The 19,555-nt window shown below is 35.4% G+C and overlaps 1 protein-coding gene across 5 annotated transcripts in view; it reads left to right on the top strand.

Annotated features, from left to right (window-relative positions):
- NPAS3 (neuronal PAS domain protein 3) overlaps positions 1-19,555 on the top strand; it is an 838,777-nt gene that overhangs the window by 244,785 nt on the left and 574,437 nt on the right. For 4 of the 5 annotated variants that reach the window (XM_012773417.3, XM_012773419.3, XM_012773416.3 and 1 more), the window contains exon 2: positions 15,947-16,191. In XM_012773417.3, the coding sequence (XP_012628871.1) occupies positions 15,947-16,191 (245 nt within the window). Of the gene's footprint in view, positions 1-15,946; positions 16,192-16,302; positions 16,354-19,555 lie in introns of all 5 variants that reach the window. The other variant, XM_012773413.3, reaches the window with a different exon arrangement.

Genomic DNA, 19,555 nt, shown 5'->3' with positions numbered 1-19,555 from the left:
CAGACATATTCACTAGTAGTTTCACTAATGTTATGTGGCAAAAATCACAAGTGAAAATGGAATCTTTGAAGAGAAAGATGTACTAGAGAACAATCTCTTTGTTTAAGGTGAGAAAACATAAAGCCGCAGAAATTAAATGTCTTATTGAAATCATACAGCTGTTAGTGGCAGAGCTCAGTGCAGCATCGAGCTCCTTATGACTTATAGATCAGTGTTTGATTGTAATGAATAACTAGGATTTTCTCAGTCATATTTTCCTTACGTCGAATAGCATCCTTATGTGGACCATCTGTACCTACCCAATTAACTCTACTTATTTTCCAGATGATCTATCGTTCAATTGATTTAGTCTAGATCTGCTTACAAATCACTTTTATACACACATTCGTTCTAGATTTAGTCTAGATCTGCTTACAAATCACTTTTATACACACATTCGTTCAGGACCTCCCAGTGATATTCAGGACCTCCCAGTGATAGCAAGAACTACCATGACGGACCTGTGTTTGATAGCTCAGTTAGACTCGGAATGTAAGTATTTTGACCACAGAGGGAGGAAAACTCTTTACTTTTCAATACGAAATCCCTGTTTTAGGAGTAGTAAAACTTCCTTGTCACTGACATGTTTCCATATGCCCTCCAGGCCACACGAGGATCTGTTAGATTGATGCTTTGAAAGTGCTTTGGATGTGTGGCTCTCCCCAGGGTATAAGCCCCTCACCCAAATTTGTCCAAGTAAGGACACACGGTACCTGTTGAACTCATATGAAAGCTGAGCACATTAATGTGGAGTAAAGAGGCATTTTTCCCCTTATTCCTTCCTTTCATGTACAAATAGTCCTAGGATTTATACAAGCTCTTTTGTAATGTGCGATGTAGAAGACCCAAACTTGATTTTGTATATACTGAGATGTAAATCTACATTTACCATATTGTAGCATGTAAATCATATTGAAATCTATATGAAATTAATCAAATTTGCTCTCATTTTCTGCTTGCCATATCTCTCACAATTTGTATAGCATTTTGCCAAATCAGTTGTACTTATGTAATTGAAGAATTTGGGGTTATTTTCTCTGTAGGAATTGGCGTGATACTCTTTCTTCTGCCTTGTCATCATGGTCCACATACAGGTATTGATAACCATGCATCATGACTGATTAAAAAAAAAGTTCCAAAAAGGCTTTTAAATGAATGCTATAATTTTGTATTGGATTTCTAGTGACATGAGCAAATCAGTTGCTCTTTGCCCTTATGGATTTTATAATGTCATCAGAGTCTATCAATAAAATTATAGCCTACAGTTGAACATACACCATTCCTTACTGTATTGCATATACAGGAATGAAGGAAACAAATAGTAGCACGCCTGCCCTGGGATGTACCCCAGCAGGCTGTGTGTGTGTGTGTGTGTGTGTGTGTGTGTGTGTGTGTGTGAGTGTGTGTGTGTGTGAGTGTGTGTGTGTTTCAATTGAGATCTGTAGGTACCATCAGTCCTAGAATCTACAGATGAAGAACAGTGTCTCTTACATAGGAATGTTTCTTTTGCTTTCACCTGCTGTGAGTGAAATTGACTTAGAATCATGTCATTCTGATCAACTTCATTAAGCAGCAGATACTGGACATACATGTCATGTGTCTTCCTTCCACCTGAGCTGTCATATTTCCATGCCAGAGACTAGGAGCATATAGCCAGAAGGAAGTGAGAAGGCCACAGATGCCCTGGTAAGGGAAGCAGGTGTGTAAAAACACACTTAAAAAAAAAAACAAGTTCAAAACTCATACATAGAATCAGAAGAAATTCAGCTATAGGAAAAGAGTGGTTTCAGAATTCTTTTAAATTTGAGAACGCCTTGCTAGATGTCTTATTTAATCATTCTGAAACTTGGGGAGATTTGACATCTCACTTTAAGTAATTTATAGGTATCCTGCCATCTTGAATCCTTTCTCTGCGATCTTCTATGCTCTCTTTGGAGCACTGCCTCTGTCCAGTTTTTTGTATTTCTGATTACACATACAGAGATAGATCTAGCAAATGTAAAGATCTAAGGTTTCCCTCTAGAAACATTTTCCCCTATCCTTATTATATGGCCTCGACTTGTAGGAAGGATTTTCGGTGATTTGATGTTGTGAATATTACTATGTATGATTATGAAGAAAGCCTAGACAGGCTCTTGACTTGTACTTTTTGCCTCAATTTCTCTCAGTTTTGTGCTTACTAGTAAGTACCACCTCCAGAGTATGGAAAGGGGAGGAGATTGTTTTGAGAATTTAAATTTTTCTGACAAGGAAGAATTTATGAATATCAATATTTGAAGGGGTGTATCTGTGTTTCTTTTCTTTTATCCTTCCTATCTTCCTTCCCTTTTCTTCCCTCTCTTTCTTCCTCTCTTCCCTCCTTTCCTTCCTCTCTTCCCTCTCCTTCTCCTTCCCCTCCTCTCTCTTCCCCCCTGTCTTCCTTCCTTCCACTATAATACCATTCCAAGGACTAATTTACCTGGGTAGGCTTAATTTCAGTAGCAACACTACTGGATGTGTAGTTTACTATTTTTAATCATGACTTTTAAGGACACTCAGATCAGCAGCAGCATAATTATCTTTCAACAAATACTTAACGCATGCTATATACATAAGACACTATCTCTCAACATAATTATTGCACTAATAAAAACAAAGGCCTGTTTAACATGTACTTTTAAGAAATTGTTAATCACTAATTTTGGGGGAACTGCACTCTGACTCACTGTAAAGGGCTATTTTAATTTTTAATAAAAGATTCTTTCTGCATGATACCACCATAGTGAACTAATTGAACTTTCAGTTGTGATTAAATGTTTGAAACTGTGTGGCTTAGACATGGTAAATGGATCTATATACATATGAGTATTTTCATCTTTCTGGGCCACTTTAATAATAGGCTAAATCCCATGGTATAGTGACTTTATCTAATTTTCCTGATTGTGTATAATAAATTCATAAAGCTAAGAGAAGTAAAAGCAGAAATTCTATCACTCAGAGGAAACTGCTGTTAATAATTATGGTTTCTTTTCTTCCTTTCTAACTTTAGCTTTTTTAGTTTCCCTCCATTTTTTGCCTCTTCTGTGTTTAATGTCACCTGATATTGCTAAAAATCTTCATACCCCATACCTGCATATATGCCACATAATTAAATCCTACTCTAAGGAAAGGCTATTTAATGGCACTAAATAATAGGTTGCTAAGTGCCACAGGCCTAATGAGACCCATAGGGTCTTCCAAAGAATTTCATTTTTTAAATAAGATGCCAATACTTTCAAAAACTGAAGATTTTACATTTTTTAAATTTTTCTTTTACATCTGCAAAGCCAAAGTTGAATTCAAGATTTTATATTTTAAAAATACAGATTTTGTGTTCTCTTTAAAGGGAAAACCTGGAAACTTTAGGTCCACATACTGATCTAGTAAAAAATGTTCTGAATAATGAACATGTCCTGTTTTCCACAAGTCCTACCATTCCTTGTTACTGCTCAACAATGAGATCCAGCTGCCTTTAATTATCAGGGTTGCACTGCTTTTTTCATCTAGTCCTCTTTACTCGCATTATTTCCTTCGATCCTGCAGGTATTTGAGTTTTTGTGACCTTTACCTTAAATTCATTTACAGTAGACTAACAATAATTTCAGAAAACTAAAAATAAAAAATAAAAAGACCAACCAAACCTCACCACTCTTCTCGTGTATGTGAATTTTATGAGAAGAGATGGGACTAATCCAAATGAATGAATCTGAGAGGGAAATTGAATAGAAGGAAATGAGAAGGAAGGACAGGAGGAGGGACCATCCTGGCACACTTAATAAAACACCAACTTTATCTAATGTTAGTAAAGCTCAAAGCTCAAATACCACATCTAAGATTTTTGGAAGTGTTGAGTAATTGGAAAATTTATAGTTAGCAGCAGCCATGTATATAATTCAGTCCCCTAACAACAATGACGCGTGCATGTGTTTGATAAGTGACTCCGATCTATAAGCAGGAACATGGCAAAGTTGCCCCATTGCTCTTGGTGGCTTATTGATCTCCACACTGTCTTTGTAACTATGCTGTTGGGAAACACTGCTGTTTTCAGAAGAAGTAAAACTAAAAACTAAATGGTCCTTTGCTGGCTGATAATTTGAAAGGAGACCTTGTGATGAAATCTTTCGAGATGAATATCTCAGCTAAACAGAACCAAATAAAATGTAGAGAGAAGATAGTAGGTGGATTTAAGAAGGGGTTCATGTGAAGTGTCTGTAAAGGGCAACAGGATATCCATTTTGGTCAAGGAGCATATTGAGCTGTCAGGTCAGGGGACAGTGCTGAACTCTATTTGGACACATCTTACGTATTTTAAGTAATTATTTGGGAACAAATACTGAAGTTGTTTATGGAGGTTTTGTGATGGGGGCCCATTGAGAAAATTGCTGGCTTCCATTCTCCCTTTCAATTTAGCAGTCTCTTTAAACCAGCTTATATCGTTATGTGGTTGCTCATGTCTGAGAACTCTATCAGTGGTTTGGATTAGTATTACTATTAAAGTTATAGTTATTATTTGTTCAAAATCAGGAAAATCAGTACTGACTTTTGGTTAAGATCACTGAAACGTCTCAGATATATATATATAAAAATCACAATATAATCCTTTGTTTTTCCTTGAGCAACTTACAAGCTCCTGAAATAAGAACATGTGCCTGCTCATTTTACCCTTATTTTATATATTTTAATCACTATAATGTTACCAGTTTTCATCCTGTTATGTAACTAGATTTGATTGAGACAAACTTATTTGTACTTCCTCAAAGTCAGACTTTTGTGAAAGGGCTAAGCATCCATTAAAGTTTTTCAAAAGAATGGGTCCATGTCCATGGAGAAGTTGGTTCTTGTGTGAGTATAGGAGGCCTAGAGACAAGTAGGCATTTCCTATATTGTCTCACTTTGTAAAGTATCTCAGGTCTACAAATTAAACCTTACATGTTAATGCCTGACACCTATCTAGGCTGCTGCATATATATAATATAGTTTAATGCCATGCACTCCCCTACCAGTAAGGGCCAAAACTTATTAGAAATGGGAAGTGTAGTTAATTATAAAAACAACGAATGATCCTGATCACAGTAGTTGGGTTTGTGTTAATGAAGCTTAGTAGAGATCTCAAGATTGGGTCAGGATCTGAGAATGTGCTTCAGGAAGCTTATACTATGCAATATTTTGTGTGTTTATTTGTATATGTTTTCTCCCCCTTAAGAATCTACAGCTGTCATCAGATGGTCAAGGGGTTAGTGATACACTGAAAAAAATCAGTCACTGCGTGGAAGCACATTCCATTCCCAAATAGCAGCTGGCAAATTATACACTGGGCAAAACACTGCTTTGGGATTTTGAGGGGCCATAAAGGACATAGGAACGCTGGCTGCATGCTAAAGGACTCAGTCCTCTGGTTGAGACCCTTGTAGGATAACTTAGAAGGGACAAAGATACCTGCTACATGTTTCAATCCCAGCTCTATTTTAGAGGAGTGACTCCACCAAGCATTTTCTCCAAATATTTTTCAGGCCCTACTGTTACAAGAAGTAGTGACAGGATGGCATTTGATAGCACTATTTGGTAAATCATTTATTGAACGGAAGTACCTTTAAGCATTAAGGCACTTCTCAGGCTCAGTGAGGATGATAGTAAATTATATTTTTTTTCAAAAACTAATTTTATATTAAAATGATACGTGTTTATTAAAGAAACTTCACCAAATAAAGATACTGCCCAACCCCCTACCCAGAAAAGGAATGATCTTACCCTGTAGAAATAAGCAATCTTAATATTTTTGTTAGTGGGAGTTCATCCATATTTGGATATATATTATCTCTATATCTACTTCTATAGATACAAATATATAGATATAAGGTCCTACTATACATGATGCTTTATAAAGTACCCTTTATTGTTTAATATATTGTGAAAAATTTTCCAAGCCATTGAAGCTTTTTCAACATCCTTATTCAATATCTTAAGAATATTCCATAATTTATTTGTAAAGTTAATCAAAAATGAAGTGAATATCCTTTTAGCAATATGCTTCACATCCTTGGTTATTTTTTCTTACCATTTTCTAGAGACCAGCTTGGGCTAAAAGAAGACAAATTTTCTAAGGCTTTGGATATATATTTGCCCAAACTGTCCTCAAAAACTTGTAACAGTTTACACCCTTGGCAACCATATACTGTGATTTTGGAATCTGGATGAAAGATGAAGTAAAAATATGTGTCTTAAAAAAAATCTTATATTTTCCTGGTTAGAGCTGGAACCCATACTACTAAGTGAAGTATCCCAAGAATGGAAAAACAAGCACCACATATACTCATCAGCAAACTGGTATTAAATGAGCAGCACCTAAGTGGACACATAGGCACTACAGTAATAGGGTGTTGGGCAAGGGGGAGGGAGGCAGGTATATACATACATAATGAGTGAGATGTGCACCATCTGGGGGATGGTCACGCTGGAAACTCGGACTTGTTGGGGGAGGGGGAAAGGGCATTTTTTAAACCTTAAAATTTGTACCCCCATAATATGCCGAAATAAAAATAAAATAAACAACAACAACAACAAAAACAGAAGTGAGGGATAGAGTATATAATCTCTTGAGGCTGGCGAACTTGTTATTTGTGGTGTTTAAATAAAGAGTGGCCATTTTACTTAGTGATCTCTATTTCACAAAGGAATGAAGACAGTTAAAGTATAATGACGTGTTCATTGATGTCAAGTAAAAGCATGTGGTATGTTTGCAGTATTCACATAATCATAACTTTCATTTTTCTTAAAGATTTTCTAACTTGTCAAAGCATGCTTTCTCCTTTCCAAGTGTGTTGTGTCAAGCTTGAAAGTTTCAAAAGCTTTCTTCCACTTAGTTGTGCTTTCAAAAATGTTTGAAATCACACTTAAAGAAAATTAAAAGAAAAATGAATTTTCCCTCTAGAAAAAGGTCACTTGAATTTGAATTCCAAAGCAATTTAATTTGGGACTTACATCAATTAATAGCAAATCTATCTACTCCAAATTAGAATGTGTTTATAAGCCTGAAAATAGGGGTTTTATTGGATATCTCATTAAGGAATTAAATTTTCATAACTATTATGGAGTTTATGTGGGTGATTATAAATTAAATAAAACTTTATCAGTGACTTAATTGTCATGTAAAATATAATAGGGAGAAGGGAATCATGAGGATTTTACTCCTACAGAGGCAATATTGTGCAGTGGTGATAAGGACTTACTTGAGTTATTTTGCCCAGGTTTAAATTCCATCTTCAACCATCATTGGGCCTTAGGTAAGTTACTTTCCCTCTCTGTGTTTTGATTTTTTTGTGAAATGGAAGACAGTAAGACTTTGGGGGAAACAACTATCCTGGTTTACCCAGGACTGTCACACTTTTAGCCCCTAAAGTCCAGCATCCAAGGCAAGCCCTCTGCAAAACAAGAAAACTCCTTGTTTTAAGGGATGGATGTGGAAAGTTGGAGGGAAAACAAAAAAAAACAAAAAACAAAACAAAAAAAACTCCTACAGGCGCCCCACCCATAGTGGCTGAAAACAACACTGTTTTTGGCATCAGATGTATCCAGTGTAGATTATCTGCCTTCCATGGTCACTGTTACTGGCTTTTTCCCCCTCATTGCTAATATTGGAAACAATGATTACATGAGATAGTGTTTCAAAAACTTAGACCTAGCTGAAATATAGTAAACATTCAAACATGTTAGCATTTATTATTCAATTCCATGCTGTTCTTTGATGGTACTGAGTATTTTTAATGCGTCCTTTCCTGCTATTGATATTATGGAAAATAGTATTATGGTTTCTTAGAATGGTAGAAATTCCAGCAGTTGCCCTTTGCATGGTCAGTGAAACATCCTGCCGTCAAAGGGTGCCCACTATTCCCTCTCATTTTGCTTTTCAGCAGAGATGCTCTGACCCTTTCAAATATTTAGCTGTAGACTTTTCTCTCAATGTGTGCTCACGACTCCTGTTACTGTTAATGGAAGTTACACATGTGTGCTCACCAGGATGAGAAAGCCTTTATCCCATGTCGGGCAAAGACCCGTGATCCTGAATCTCTTTCTAAACTTCAGACCTGAAGAGAGCAGTGCAGGGAATTGCTGCTTTCTCACTATATTAGCTTCTTCAATTTCCTTTTAATTGGAGCCCACAACCCATATTCTTGTAACTTCAGCAGGATGAACAATACAAATTAAGATTTGGATGCTTTCCAAGAGGGCTCAGCTCAAAGAACACTTTTTTTTTTTTTTTTTGTAAACACAGTTGTGGCTATTCACAAATCGAATGCAGTTGCCTAATGAGTCCATATTTGCTTCTGAGGTTTCACATTTGCAAACTACACTGCTGAGAAAGTAAGTGAAGTGTTCACCCACCTCTGGGTGTGTACTGCCTGATTTAATGTACGGGACAGTTAAATACTAGAATAGTCAAAATTCTAAACCAGTGGCACAAAACCTTCAAATACAATATCTTACCCTTGTTCAAGACATCCATTTTTCCCCAAGAATTCTTTTTAATGTATAAGACTTCAATTTATGTTTAAGCACTAGTAAACTATAGCAGTTTGACAGCCATTCACACTTAATTCTGTGCATTAAACCAACAGCATTCTTTTCCACAAACATCCATTGTTAGGACAATGCTCTCAGACAGAATTTATGAGAAATGGAATTATGTTACCAAGGAGATAGCATTTACTATAATGAAGAGTAGATCCTAGAAAATGGCCCCTTTTACAGCAGCTCAGAGCAGAGCCACAAAAGCAATTGATTGGTCTTGGCATTTAGTCTTATATCAGCTGTGTCATCCATAGCTTCAGGAGTGAGAACACTAATCTAAAGTGACATTTCTGTTCTGGCGGGCTTTTCTGCCCTGATGAAAGCAATTACTTCATTCCTAAATGATAATTTGCAGGAGTTTCAACCACTTTAATTGATAATTTTTTTTTGTTCTGAGTTCAATTGTGAAGTGATTAGCTGATTTGGTAAATAGAAATTTAAGGTGTGAAATATACAAGTTGCTCCAAGGTATAGTGCTATTTATTGGGTGGAGAGAAATTACTTGATAATGCTGCAGTTTTTTCTGTTATTATGGAACTGCCAGTTGTACAGCTTAAAGTTCTGGGGGAAAATGAAGAACAAAACAGTTTGATTCACGAGGTTTTTGGCAGACACCAAAGCATGCAATGAATAGTTTGGTCTTGCTGTGGTTCATTCAAGGGTTATTTGAATCAAGGTGAACATCGGTTGAAAAGGACTGTGCAGACCTCTCAGCTTTCTTTATTACTATTCTAATGACTCATTCTGGAATTAAATCCTCTTATTTAAAGTGTTAAGAATGAAAATGCTCATTGGCTAAGACCAATTAATTTAATTATTAAGTTCAAACATACACAAGGCATTTTCTGAAGATGAGGGAAGGCATTCAGTTTGAATGGCTTTAATTACTCTTTTGATCTATTTTACCACAAGTCAAATAGGTCAGGATTATTCAATCAGAATATATCTCAGTTGAAAAATTGTAAGTATGCATCTTGACTTTGATACTTTATCAAATGTTAGCAGTTGCAGATGTTTTTGACATTTTTTAAGCAATCAATTTCATATTTTCTTACATGTGGAAAAATAATGGTCATTTCACATGTTAAATGAGAAAAATAAAGCAAGAATGAAGGTCAAACTGATTTAGCACATCAAACAGTCTTTGTCAGCCAAGCTTAATATATCCTGAGTTTGTGGAACAAATGAAATTTTGCTGCTATGTTACACTTTGCTTCCAAACAACCATTACAACTGGTTTTATATATTGTGTGAGCATCAGACCATCAAACAGTGCATCTTTACTGACGTGTTGCTGCAGTGATGATCTACAGCAGCAATCTGCCATTTATATAAGGGCAAAATGTGCATCTATATTTAGTTGTGAAATTGGCCTATTATACTCTTGATGTTTACAGAGGCTAACATAAATTAATGATGACAGCTATGAGCAGTGCATTAGTTAAGCAGCAGAGTTCTTACCTTGAACTTGAAGTTTCCTGTTTTAACTTCTAGCGTATATTATCCAGCTTTCTTTAAACATTAAACAAAATTTCTGAAATTATTACCTTTTGTTGGAGCGCATTAAAAGACTTCAATTTGTGAGCTTTGTTGTGCATAATCCCACAAGATAAGTTGTTTATGCATTGCTCAATTGTATTACCTTGTAAGAAAGCTGATATTTACAACCATGTCAAAAAAAAAAAAAATACTCCTGATTTTTTTTCTTTGTAGTGAGCTGATTTGATTGACTTTGAACTTCATGTGATTTCAATGTAGGGTGGGCTGTTTTGCTAAAAGTAATGAAGGAAGCACAATCATTGCTTATAGAATCTGTACTTTTTCCCTGGGAAGCCGCCTCATTCAGCTCGTGTCAGGGCAGGTGTAGGTACTGGAGTAACTATAGATTTCACCGTTAACTATGACCAGAGATCTGACAAGTATGCAGGTGTTCAAAGGTTCATGAGTTAAAATGCTGAACCTTTGATGAATTTTTGATAGCTGCATTTTTAATACAGGTCGACCTTTTTCCTTTGAGGCTGCATGCCAGATTAATTGATAAATAGTAGAAGTCTGTACTGCTGGGTTCTCCTAAGCAAAACAAGTAGGAAAATCCATAAAAACCTGCCTGTCTAGCTCCTTAGAAGTATTTTTAAAAGGTAAAATCTAAAATGGTTTTGACCCTAGCTTTCCTTTTCCCTATAGTTGGATAACCAAAACCTGCCATGTTATCTTATAAAGACGAGATATTGTATTCTAAAAGTTTATATGAAGGTATTCAAACTGAGGTTTAGAGAAGTATTTGTTTTCATTTAGAGATAGTGTGGATCTATCAATAATGTCAATATCTGAAGTTGTTCCACAAATATGAATTATAAGAAAATTGATAAAAAAATATGGCTATGAAAAAAAATCACTGAAGAGGAAGAAACATTTGCTTAAGTTAGGTTACTTCTGTGTTCCCTTTGTGGCTACTCCTTGTTATCCTCTGTAGATATCTGGCTATATTATTTCCATAATCTTTATAACCATTTCTGTGAAGTGGCAAACCAAAGTAATCAATTTTGCAAAGCAAAATTTGATGAACTACAAAGGATGTCTTGCCTCTTTTAATTAAATAAGTCATCAAGTCTGAAATTAACTGTTTTTCCCACTATGGACAAGGGGCCCAGTGAACAATTGACACCCTTACCCAGCTCCATGGTACATTCAAAGAGATTGCAAGTCCTGAATCAATTTCATAATACTGCCTTTGTGATAGTGAGGCAGTGCCCTTCCTTTAACTTTTTAAAAATATATTTTTCTGGCTTCTGGCTTCAGAAGAATTTCATAATTTGGTCTTGCCCCCAATGTAGAAGCTGAGGAAGCAGCTGCTACTAAACTTCCACACTTCCCTGGCACTGGATGTCCTAGGTGAGCTCTCCATGGTCCTGGATTTGGGCCTTTGGCTGACTTCAAAGAGAACTTATAGATTTGTGATCTTTTGGGAGATATTTTGGAAGATCATCTTTCTAGGAGTATACATAACTCTGAGTAATAATTTTCACTGCCATTTTTAAATCTTCCATAGAAGTTTTCACAATCTTCCTGAGTAATCCGTTCTTTTAACAGCTGTTTATTCATTTTTATATATAAACAAAACTGTCCCATAATTGAATACCATTTTTCCAGCTTCAGTGTACTAAAAAATGCCTCCTTATTGTCCTCTACAGAAAAGTCACTTACTTGCTATAAACCTTTAAGGTTCCGTTACTTAAACATATATGTTTTACTTGAACAACTCATTAGGTACACTGTGCTACACAACAGATAGACCATGGGCATAATGAGGACTATAATAAAAGGAAAGAAATATTTCTGTGATAAAGGGGTTATATTTTACTTAAGTACACAATGTGATAGGTCAGAATCAAGGAACAGAAATCATGTTAGTGAGAAGAGAATGTATGTTATAAACAAGTATTGCAGACATTTAGAACATAGAACAATCATTGTGAAGTGACCTTAGGTTTTCATTTAACATGTCTCATATAGTATTATGATGTGCCAGGTAGCATTGTAAATATTTTGTAAAAAACAAAAACAAAAAACAAAATGAAAAAGACCCCACAAGTCATTTAACTTAATTCTGACAATGACTTTATGAAGTAAATAATATTATTCCATCTTACAGAGTAGAAAAACTGAGGCAATAGAAGTTACCTCAAGTTTACATAATTAGTGAGCAGTAAGGCCAGAATTCATACCTAGGTAGGCTGGCTCCACAATCTGTGTTCTTATAAGAAAAAATTCTAGTCATTAGATTATTAACTTTTTGGTTGGAGTGATGGGCTATTTTCAGAACTTGGAAATCATTTTACTATCTCCCTCAAAATATATACATACCATTTTGCATATTGATATCTAGTGACTTGTGTGTGTATATATGTCTTTTGAAATTGTTGATTTTGTTGTGATAATTATTGGTGAGGATGATACTGTAGTCATTGAAGATAGTTGAAATTTTCATTTGCTAAGGATTAAGGAAGAGTTGTCCCCCCCCCCCACTCCCCCAGTATCCAGAATGTAAGGGGAAGAACATTAGAGCAGTGGGAAATTTAAGTCCAGGGAGTAACTAATTGTGGATCTAAAGTTTAATCATATTTTAGATGGCAGAGATCAGCACTATAACATTTTACTCATGTGCAACCAATCCATTCTATATTTAGTAATCCAGAAAGGCAACCACAATTTTTTGGTTTAGAACAAAATGTACAAATACACAAAGTTTATTTTAGCTTTTATATATTATAGCCCTTAATTTGATTTGAGACTTGCTTATAACTAGACTCTACTTTACAAAAGCAAGTGAAAGATTAATCCACAATCTGTGTCATTGTCTTAAGGTCTTTAGCTTCATCTGTTATATCAGCATCTCAACAACCTTTATAATCCTTTGACTGTATTTTATTGCTGTTGCCCACAAAACCAATTACTACTTATTACAGGCATAGTGATATCATTCTGAAAGTCTTCTGAACTATGGTACCTGCATAATGATGTGATGTGGGAGTCATGGAAACCCTTTGTTATTAAGATTTTAGCCAAGAAGATGACTCCAGTAGGGGCAATAGTGTGTTAGAATTAAAAATAGAGGAGGGGGTGTGGAAAAGAGCAAACAAGGTGGTAGAGTGGAGCACATGAGTAAGTTCTGACCAGTGCCATTTTAGAAAAGTAAAAGCTTCAGAGGACAGTGTTTAGACAAGGCATCTAAAGGGTTTATTGTCTGCTTGCTCCCTTCCATGAGTGGATATAGAAAGGCTATCTCCCTTCTATCTTTTCTATCCTATTGCATTGATCCCTGTGATCTTGGGCTTTCTCTATGTGGATTAATTTTTTCCCTTTTATGGATCAGCCTATATATTTTAATTTCAGAATAGTTGTTTAATTCTGTACTTCGCTTCAGTTGAATAGAAAAATTCCTGACATAAATATTATGTATATTATTAGATAACAAATGAATCCATTATGATCATTTGAGTGACATGTATAAAGAAAATTATATATAACATAATAGCCATATAAAATTACCTTTAAACTTGGCTGCCCAAATTATTACCCAATTGTAAAATGAGTCTCTGATCCATATTTGACAATGACATATTTTATTGGGCTTGCATAATTTTTAAAAACTTTAGTTAAAATATTAAAATTGGAAGTGTCATATGGAAATTCAGATTTTTGTCTTCTAGAAATGGCAACATCAGAAATCTGACATGCCTTCCCCCAAAGCTTGGTCAGCTGAAACTGTGCTGTCCCTTTACCGGAGTTGTTGTCCTCCAGTCACCCACAGTGTCCATCAGACCTCTTCACACATAGACATCCCCTGCCTTAACCCTGAAAGCACTTGAGTTGGCAACCCCTGCTCTAGAGCTCCATCACAGTCACTTACTGGACCAAAAAAAAAAAAAAATTGTAAGTTTAGCCTACCTTCTGGAGTAGCATTTGATTACAAGAAAACAAAAAAGAGCAAAGCACTGAACTTGAACCACTGCACCTTCCCCTGTGTGTAAGTGGTAGAGAAAATAGAGACATAGTTCTTTTGGCACAGCTGATTTACATGTTAGATAACTTGTTTTTATTATGTAAAGGGAGGAATGTGAACCATTCCTTTCTTCTAAGAAGTTAACCTGGATCCTGGTGATACTTACAGTTTGTCAGATTTTAAGACATCTCTCACTTTGTGTAGTTTTCAACAAGTCGAAATTGAGCACTTGTAGAATTGTATGGAGGCCAGCCAACATATTGGGAAATAAGTGACATAACACATCTTTTCCTTGTAAATTAGCGATGTTTCTGCCTGAGGTTATCACTTGTGATATATCTAGGAATAAAGGTTTGTCACCTGAGACTGCTGTGACTCTAAAAATGATGGCATTAGCTCGTGTAGTTCTGAGAAAGACATTGGTTAGCTAATATAGAATATTTCATTATGAGAGCAAATATAAAACTGGTTAGGGTATTAGTCTGGCTGGTGTCTGACCAGAGCATTATGACATTACTTAAATTACATACTCAGTAAGATATTTGGGATATCTGCAGTGAATATAGTGTTTCCACCGTGAACAATGTCAGGGATGCTATAATGCAATGTGGAATGTTATTCTCCATAACATATTAATAGAGAATGGAGCCATGCTGCTGAACCTATTTTGATCTGTTCCTCTGGTCTTGCTTCCTTCTTGTTTCTCTCTCTCTTGTTATTTCATAATGGAAAGAAAGAATGCTACACTCAAAGATGTAAAGTGCCTTCAGAGCTCAATAAAATGAATACATGAAAATGATTTTAATAGTACCTGGAAACTGTAAATATTATCTAGTTGCTTCTCAGTAGGGTCTGATTTTGAATTTATTTCTCATCAGACACAAAGCAGAGCGATTCAGAGTAGGTGGAATTCTCCTGTCAGATGCTCACACACAACTTCAGTTGTGCCAGATTCTGCCCTCAGCAATGTGAGCAAACTTCAAACAGAAATGCGCATGAATAGTTAAAGGAAAATGCTGGGTCCCACCTGTTGCCTCTTCTGGGGAGTAATATGTCTGTAATGTTTATAAATTTCATCTTTCAACATTAAATGTATACTAACGTTTGACTTTTCTGGGCAATGTATTTTATTCTCTAGTATTTGATAAAATCTATCCATTAATAAAGAACTAAAGTATTGTCTTATCAACCAATAGATACAGTTACCAGCACATTTATAAACCTGCATTGAAATATTCATTTTAAATATTTCTTTGTCTGACTTGAAGGTGCCTCCATCCTCTTGAGGGCTAGAAATATCATTATATTTATTGATTGTGTCAAAATGAATTGTGTTTTCCTTTCGTTCCCCAAGATGATGATTGAAATACATTTTTCAGAATATTTCTTTTTGATTGTTTAAGAACCCATAGTGACGAAAATTAAATGAACAAAATCATTAGCTTGATAATAGCTACATGAGTATAAGCCCAATTGTTTTTTAGCCGATAACATTAAGCCACACCTATCAACCTTATGTTGTGTCTTATAAACAATGAATATATCCCAGTATATAGACAATGGAGGAAAAAAAGAAACTAACAAGCAAAACACTATTTTTCTCCATTGGACTTGCATTTGTGACATATAAGGCCAGAGGTAGAATTTATGGTTTTAGTGGACATTGTCTGAAACTCATTTTACTTTCACTCTCAAATTTTGAAGTAGTTCTGGGTATCATTTTTCCTGGGAAAAAAAGGAGATAAAAAGAAAGCGGTTTCTGTCCATCTGATGACAGAATCACATATGCTAACCAACACTTTCCCACTCCTTTGATTTCAGTTTACAAGCATTGAGAAAGGAGAAGTCCCGAGATGCTGCACGCTCCCGCCGGGGAAAAGAAAATTTTGAGTTCTATGAATTGGCCAAGTTGTTGCCTCTTCCTGCAGCCATCACCAGCCAGCTCGACAAGGCATCCATCATTCGACTTACAATTAGCTATCTGAAAATGAGGGACTTTGCTAACCAGGGGGACCCTCCGTGGAACTTGCGAATGGAAGGCCCTCCACCCAACACATCAGTAAAAGGTAAGTTGTAGGCCACTGTTCAATCTGGAATATGGCGGTCTGTAGGTGTCTCTAAGATGAGATGTTTACCATCATCCTTTCTTCTTTTCCTGCATATCAAATCCTTTAAAGGGATACAAATGTGGAAATCTGAACTCTGCATGAGAAAGACACCGTGTGAAGGTGAAATAAAACTTTTTATATTTTATTTTCAAAAAGTCTGTCAGCCTAAATATTTTATAACTTCATATAAGATTTCAGAGAAATTAGAAGCAACAAATTAAAGCACATTTTGGGTTTAATTTATGTTCTGCTAATACATGCAGATTCTTCCTGATGGGTAGAGTAGGGCAATGTTTATTAAGGGTGGGGCTAGTGTTTTCTGCCTTAAGTAACTCAAGAGAGGAAGGGAGCAGAGTCCAGCTTTAGCAGGCGTTTTAAGTTAATGATTTTATTGACCAACAAAAATCAATCTATGTGTTAATATTTCAAGTTTTTCTATATACGTACTTTCTGAAAGTTGTAAATATAAAAATATATTTGATGTTCAGATCCTTTAAGCATCCTTTATTTGATGCTTAAAACTTATTATTGTTAACTGTTAGACTTTTTTCAGCCTGATACTTAAAACAGGTATTTTCTTCTGTGTTCTGAAACTCTTAATTTGTCATTTTTAGCATTTGAATATGCATGCATATGCTTATTGATATGTGGTTTTGCCATTGATTTTCTGTCTTTAAGGATGTGTTATTCAAGGTGTATGACCAAAAGGATCTGCCAGATTCTTATGTTCCAATCTCATGTCTAGGCCCTTGATAAACATGACATAAAACTGGCATTTGGAGGAGTTGCAGGCAACCTCCTCCGCAGGGTTAATTTGGTTCTTTAGTTATGTGATTACACCTAAAAGTCCCTGTACTCTTGACTGTTATAGGAAAGGGAGCTATAATCTTTTGTAGGATCAGATTAAAATGAAGGGTCAAAAGCAGTGATTATGTATAATTTTGTGCTAAAAGCTGTGATCATGTATGTGTACATGCATGTGTGAATTGTTACATTGGGGGCATGTTATACATATGAGAAGGAGGAAAATTAAAATTGTAACAGGTTATTTTCCCCTAGAGTAATGGTTGTCAGACATTTTCTATAAAGGGCTATATAGTAAATGTTTTTTAACCTTTGGAGGCTACTCAGCTCTGCTGTTGTAGCATGAAATCAGCCGTAGACAATATGTAAACGAAAGGAAGTGGCTGTGTTCCAATGAAACTATATATATTTACAAAACAGGCGCTAGCCACCAAATTTGTCCCACTGGCCATAGTTTGCAGACCACTGCTCTAGAGTATAAGAATGACATTCAGAGGTTGAGGAGAACACACAACAGAGGCACTTCTCAAGGACAGAATGTCAGTATATGGTAGCCCACAACAAATAAACTAAGACACTTTCATGCTGTTTTGTTTTTTTAAACAGCCCTTGAGAATGTAGATAGCAGATTTGTAATACACTGATCCATGTTCTAGGTTACAAAGTTAGTAGTGAATTTTCCCAAGCTAAAGATGTAAATATAACCCTAATAAATATACATTAGATATATTTTTTTCACTCTAGTTTGAGGCATAGGCTACCTTCATGTTTATTCCAAATCATGAGAGAGGATGAGTATAACAGGTTAGAAGCCCCACAGTGTGAAAAATATTATTATTGAATTTGAAATAAATTGATGGAGTGGACTTGTGTTTGTTTAACATAATTATCTTTTCTCTCTATTTTTTAAAGGAGTTTGAAGTGAAAAGTCTTTCTTGGTAGTGATGAATACCAAAGTAGAAAAATTTGATAGTTCCATTGTCTGTCTATTCTTCTATGATATGATAGTCCAACTTACCCTTAGAACCATGGCCTTCTAGAGATGCAAACATATAGATCATGTAGAACTCTTGCCTCATTTTACTGATGAAAGAAGTGATGTGGAAACAACTTTATAGTTGAGTATTAGCAGATCTAAGGCAAGAACTGAGTTTTCTTGCCTTTTCATGTATTTTTGTTTCTATCACTTGGTGTCATTTCTATAGACAGTATTTGTTTTGTGTCACCATTATGAGACACTCCATGTGAGAATTTTCTCAGCTTTAGACTATGGCTAATACTTCATTTTTACTTTGTTGCCTTTGATCAACTCAACTCTATGACTACTTATTATGATTAATATGGATAAAATGAAAAGAAAACATGGTTGCTGCCTCCAGCACCTCCATAGGTGTTGCAGTCTATTTAAATTTGTGCCACACAACTATATAGGATTTACATTGTTTTGATTTACTATATCAGAAAGGTCCTTTACTCTGCCCTGTACAGTATTCATCACATCTTTTCTTAACAGTCTGTAAAGGTTGATGAGTTTATTTGGTGATACCCATGGTGGTGTCACTGAGAAAAACAAGGAGAGTCAGAAGAGATGTTTAGGAGCCTGGAAGGAAATAATAACAGATTTTATTATTTAAAAAATTCCATCCAGTTGATAGGCTAGAAATGAAGGTGTAAGCACAGTGACTCCTTACTGTCTTCCTTGGCTCTCAAAAGTTGCTATAAATGCAATGAGCACTTTCTGTAAGCTGATTCTCTACTGTCAAATATATGTACATTTTATTGCTTTACTCTAGTCCTTTAATGCAAAACTGCTACTCATTCTGATCAAACATTCATGAAACAATAACATCAAAAGAAATTCATTTTAATTTATTAAGGTCTCCTATGTTGTGCCCTTGGAGAAGTTCATACGGATAAACAAGCTCATATAAATAGCCTGCAGCATCACGTGAAGTGCAGTTCATAATCCAGCAATGAAACGATAGACATTATACTTTAGGCTTCTCCATGCAGTCTCTCGAATAAACCTAAAGGCATTTGGAAATTTACATGGAAAAAACTTGCATTATGTAGGCAACATTTTTTTATTGTGATGAGTTGATCATGTTAATAATTAAATTTCAAAGCTTACATTTAAATTTGTGCCACACAACTATATAGGCTTTTCATTGTTTTGATTTACTATATCAGAAAGGTCCTTTACTCTGCCCTGTACAGTATTCATCAGATCTTTTCTTAACAGTCTGTAAAGGTTGATGAGTTTATTTGGTGATACCCATTGTATACAGATTATTACAAGTTATGTTTGCAGAAAGAACACTCAGGTGACAGTGTGTAATATGTCCCAAGTCAGTTACTTCATGGAAATGATATGTTAAGCAATTGGAAAGTAACAGATAGTTTTTTCCATTATTTTAGAAATATCTGTATTGTTATTATACAGATCAAATCTATAATGAACATTATGCATTATTCAAGAAATGACCAGACGTTCTCAGCAGTGTTTCAGCTAAATAAC

The sequence above is a fragment of the Microcebus murinus genome, chromosome 6, assembly GCF_040939455.1.
Source record: "Microcebus murinus isolate Inina chromosome 6, M.murinus_Inina_mat1.0, whole genome shotgun sequence".
Lineage (NCBI taxonomy): Eukaryota > Metazoa > Chordata > Mammalia > Primates > Cheirogaleidae > Microcebus > Microcebus murinus.
The sequence above is the reverse complement of the archived record's forward strand: the minus strand, read 5'-3'. Positions and strand labels throughout refer to the sequence as shown.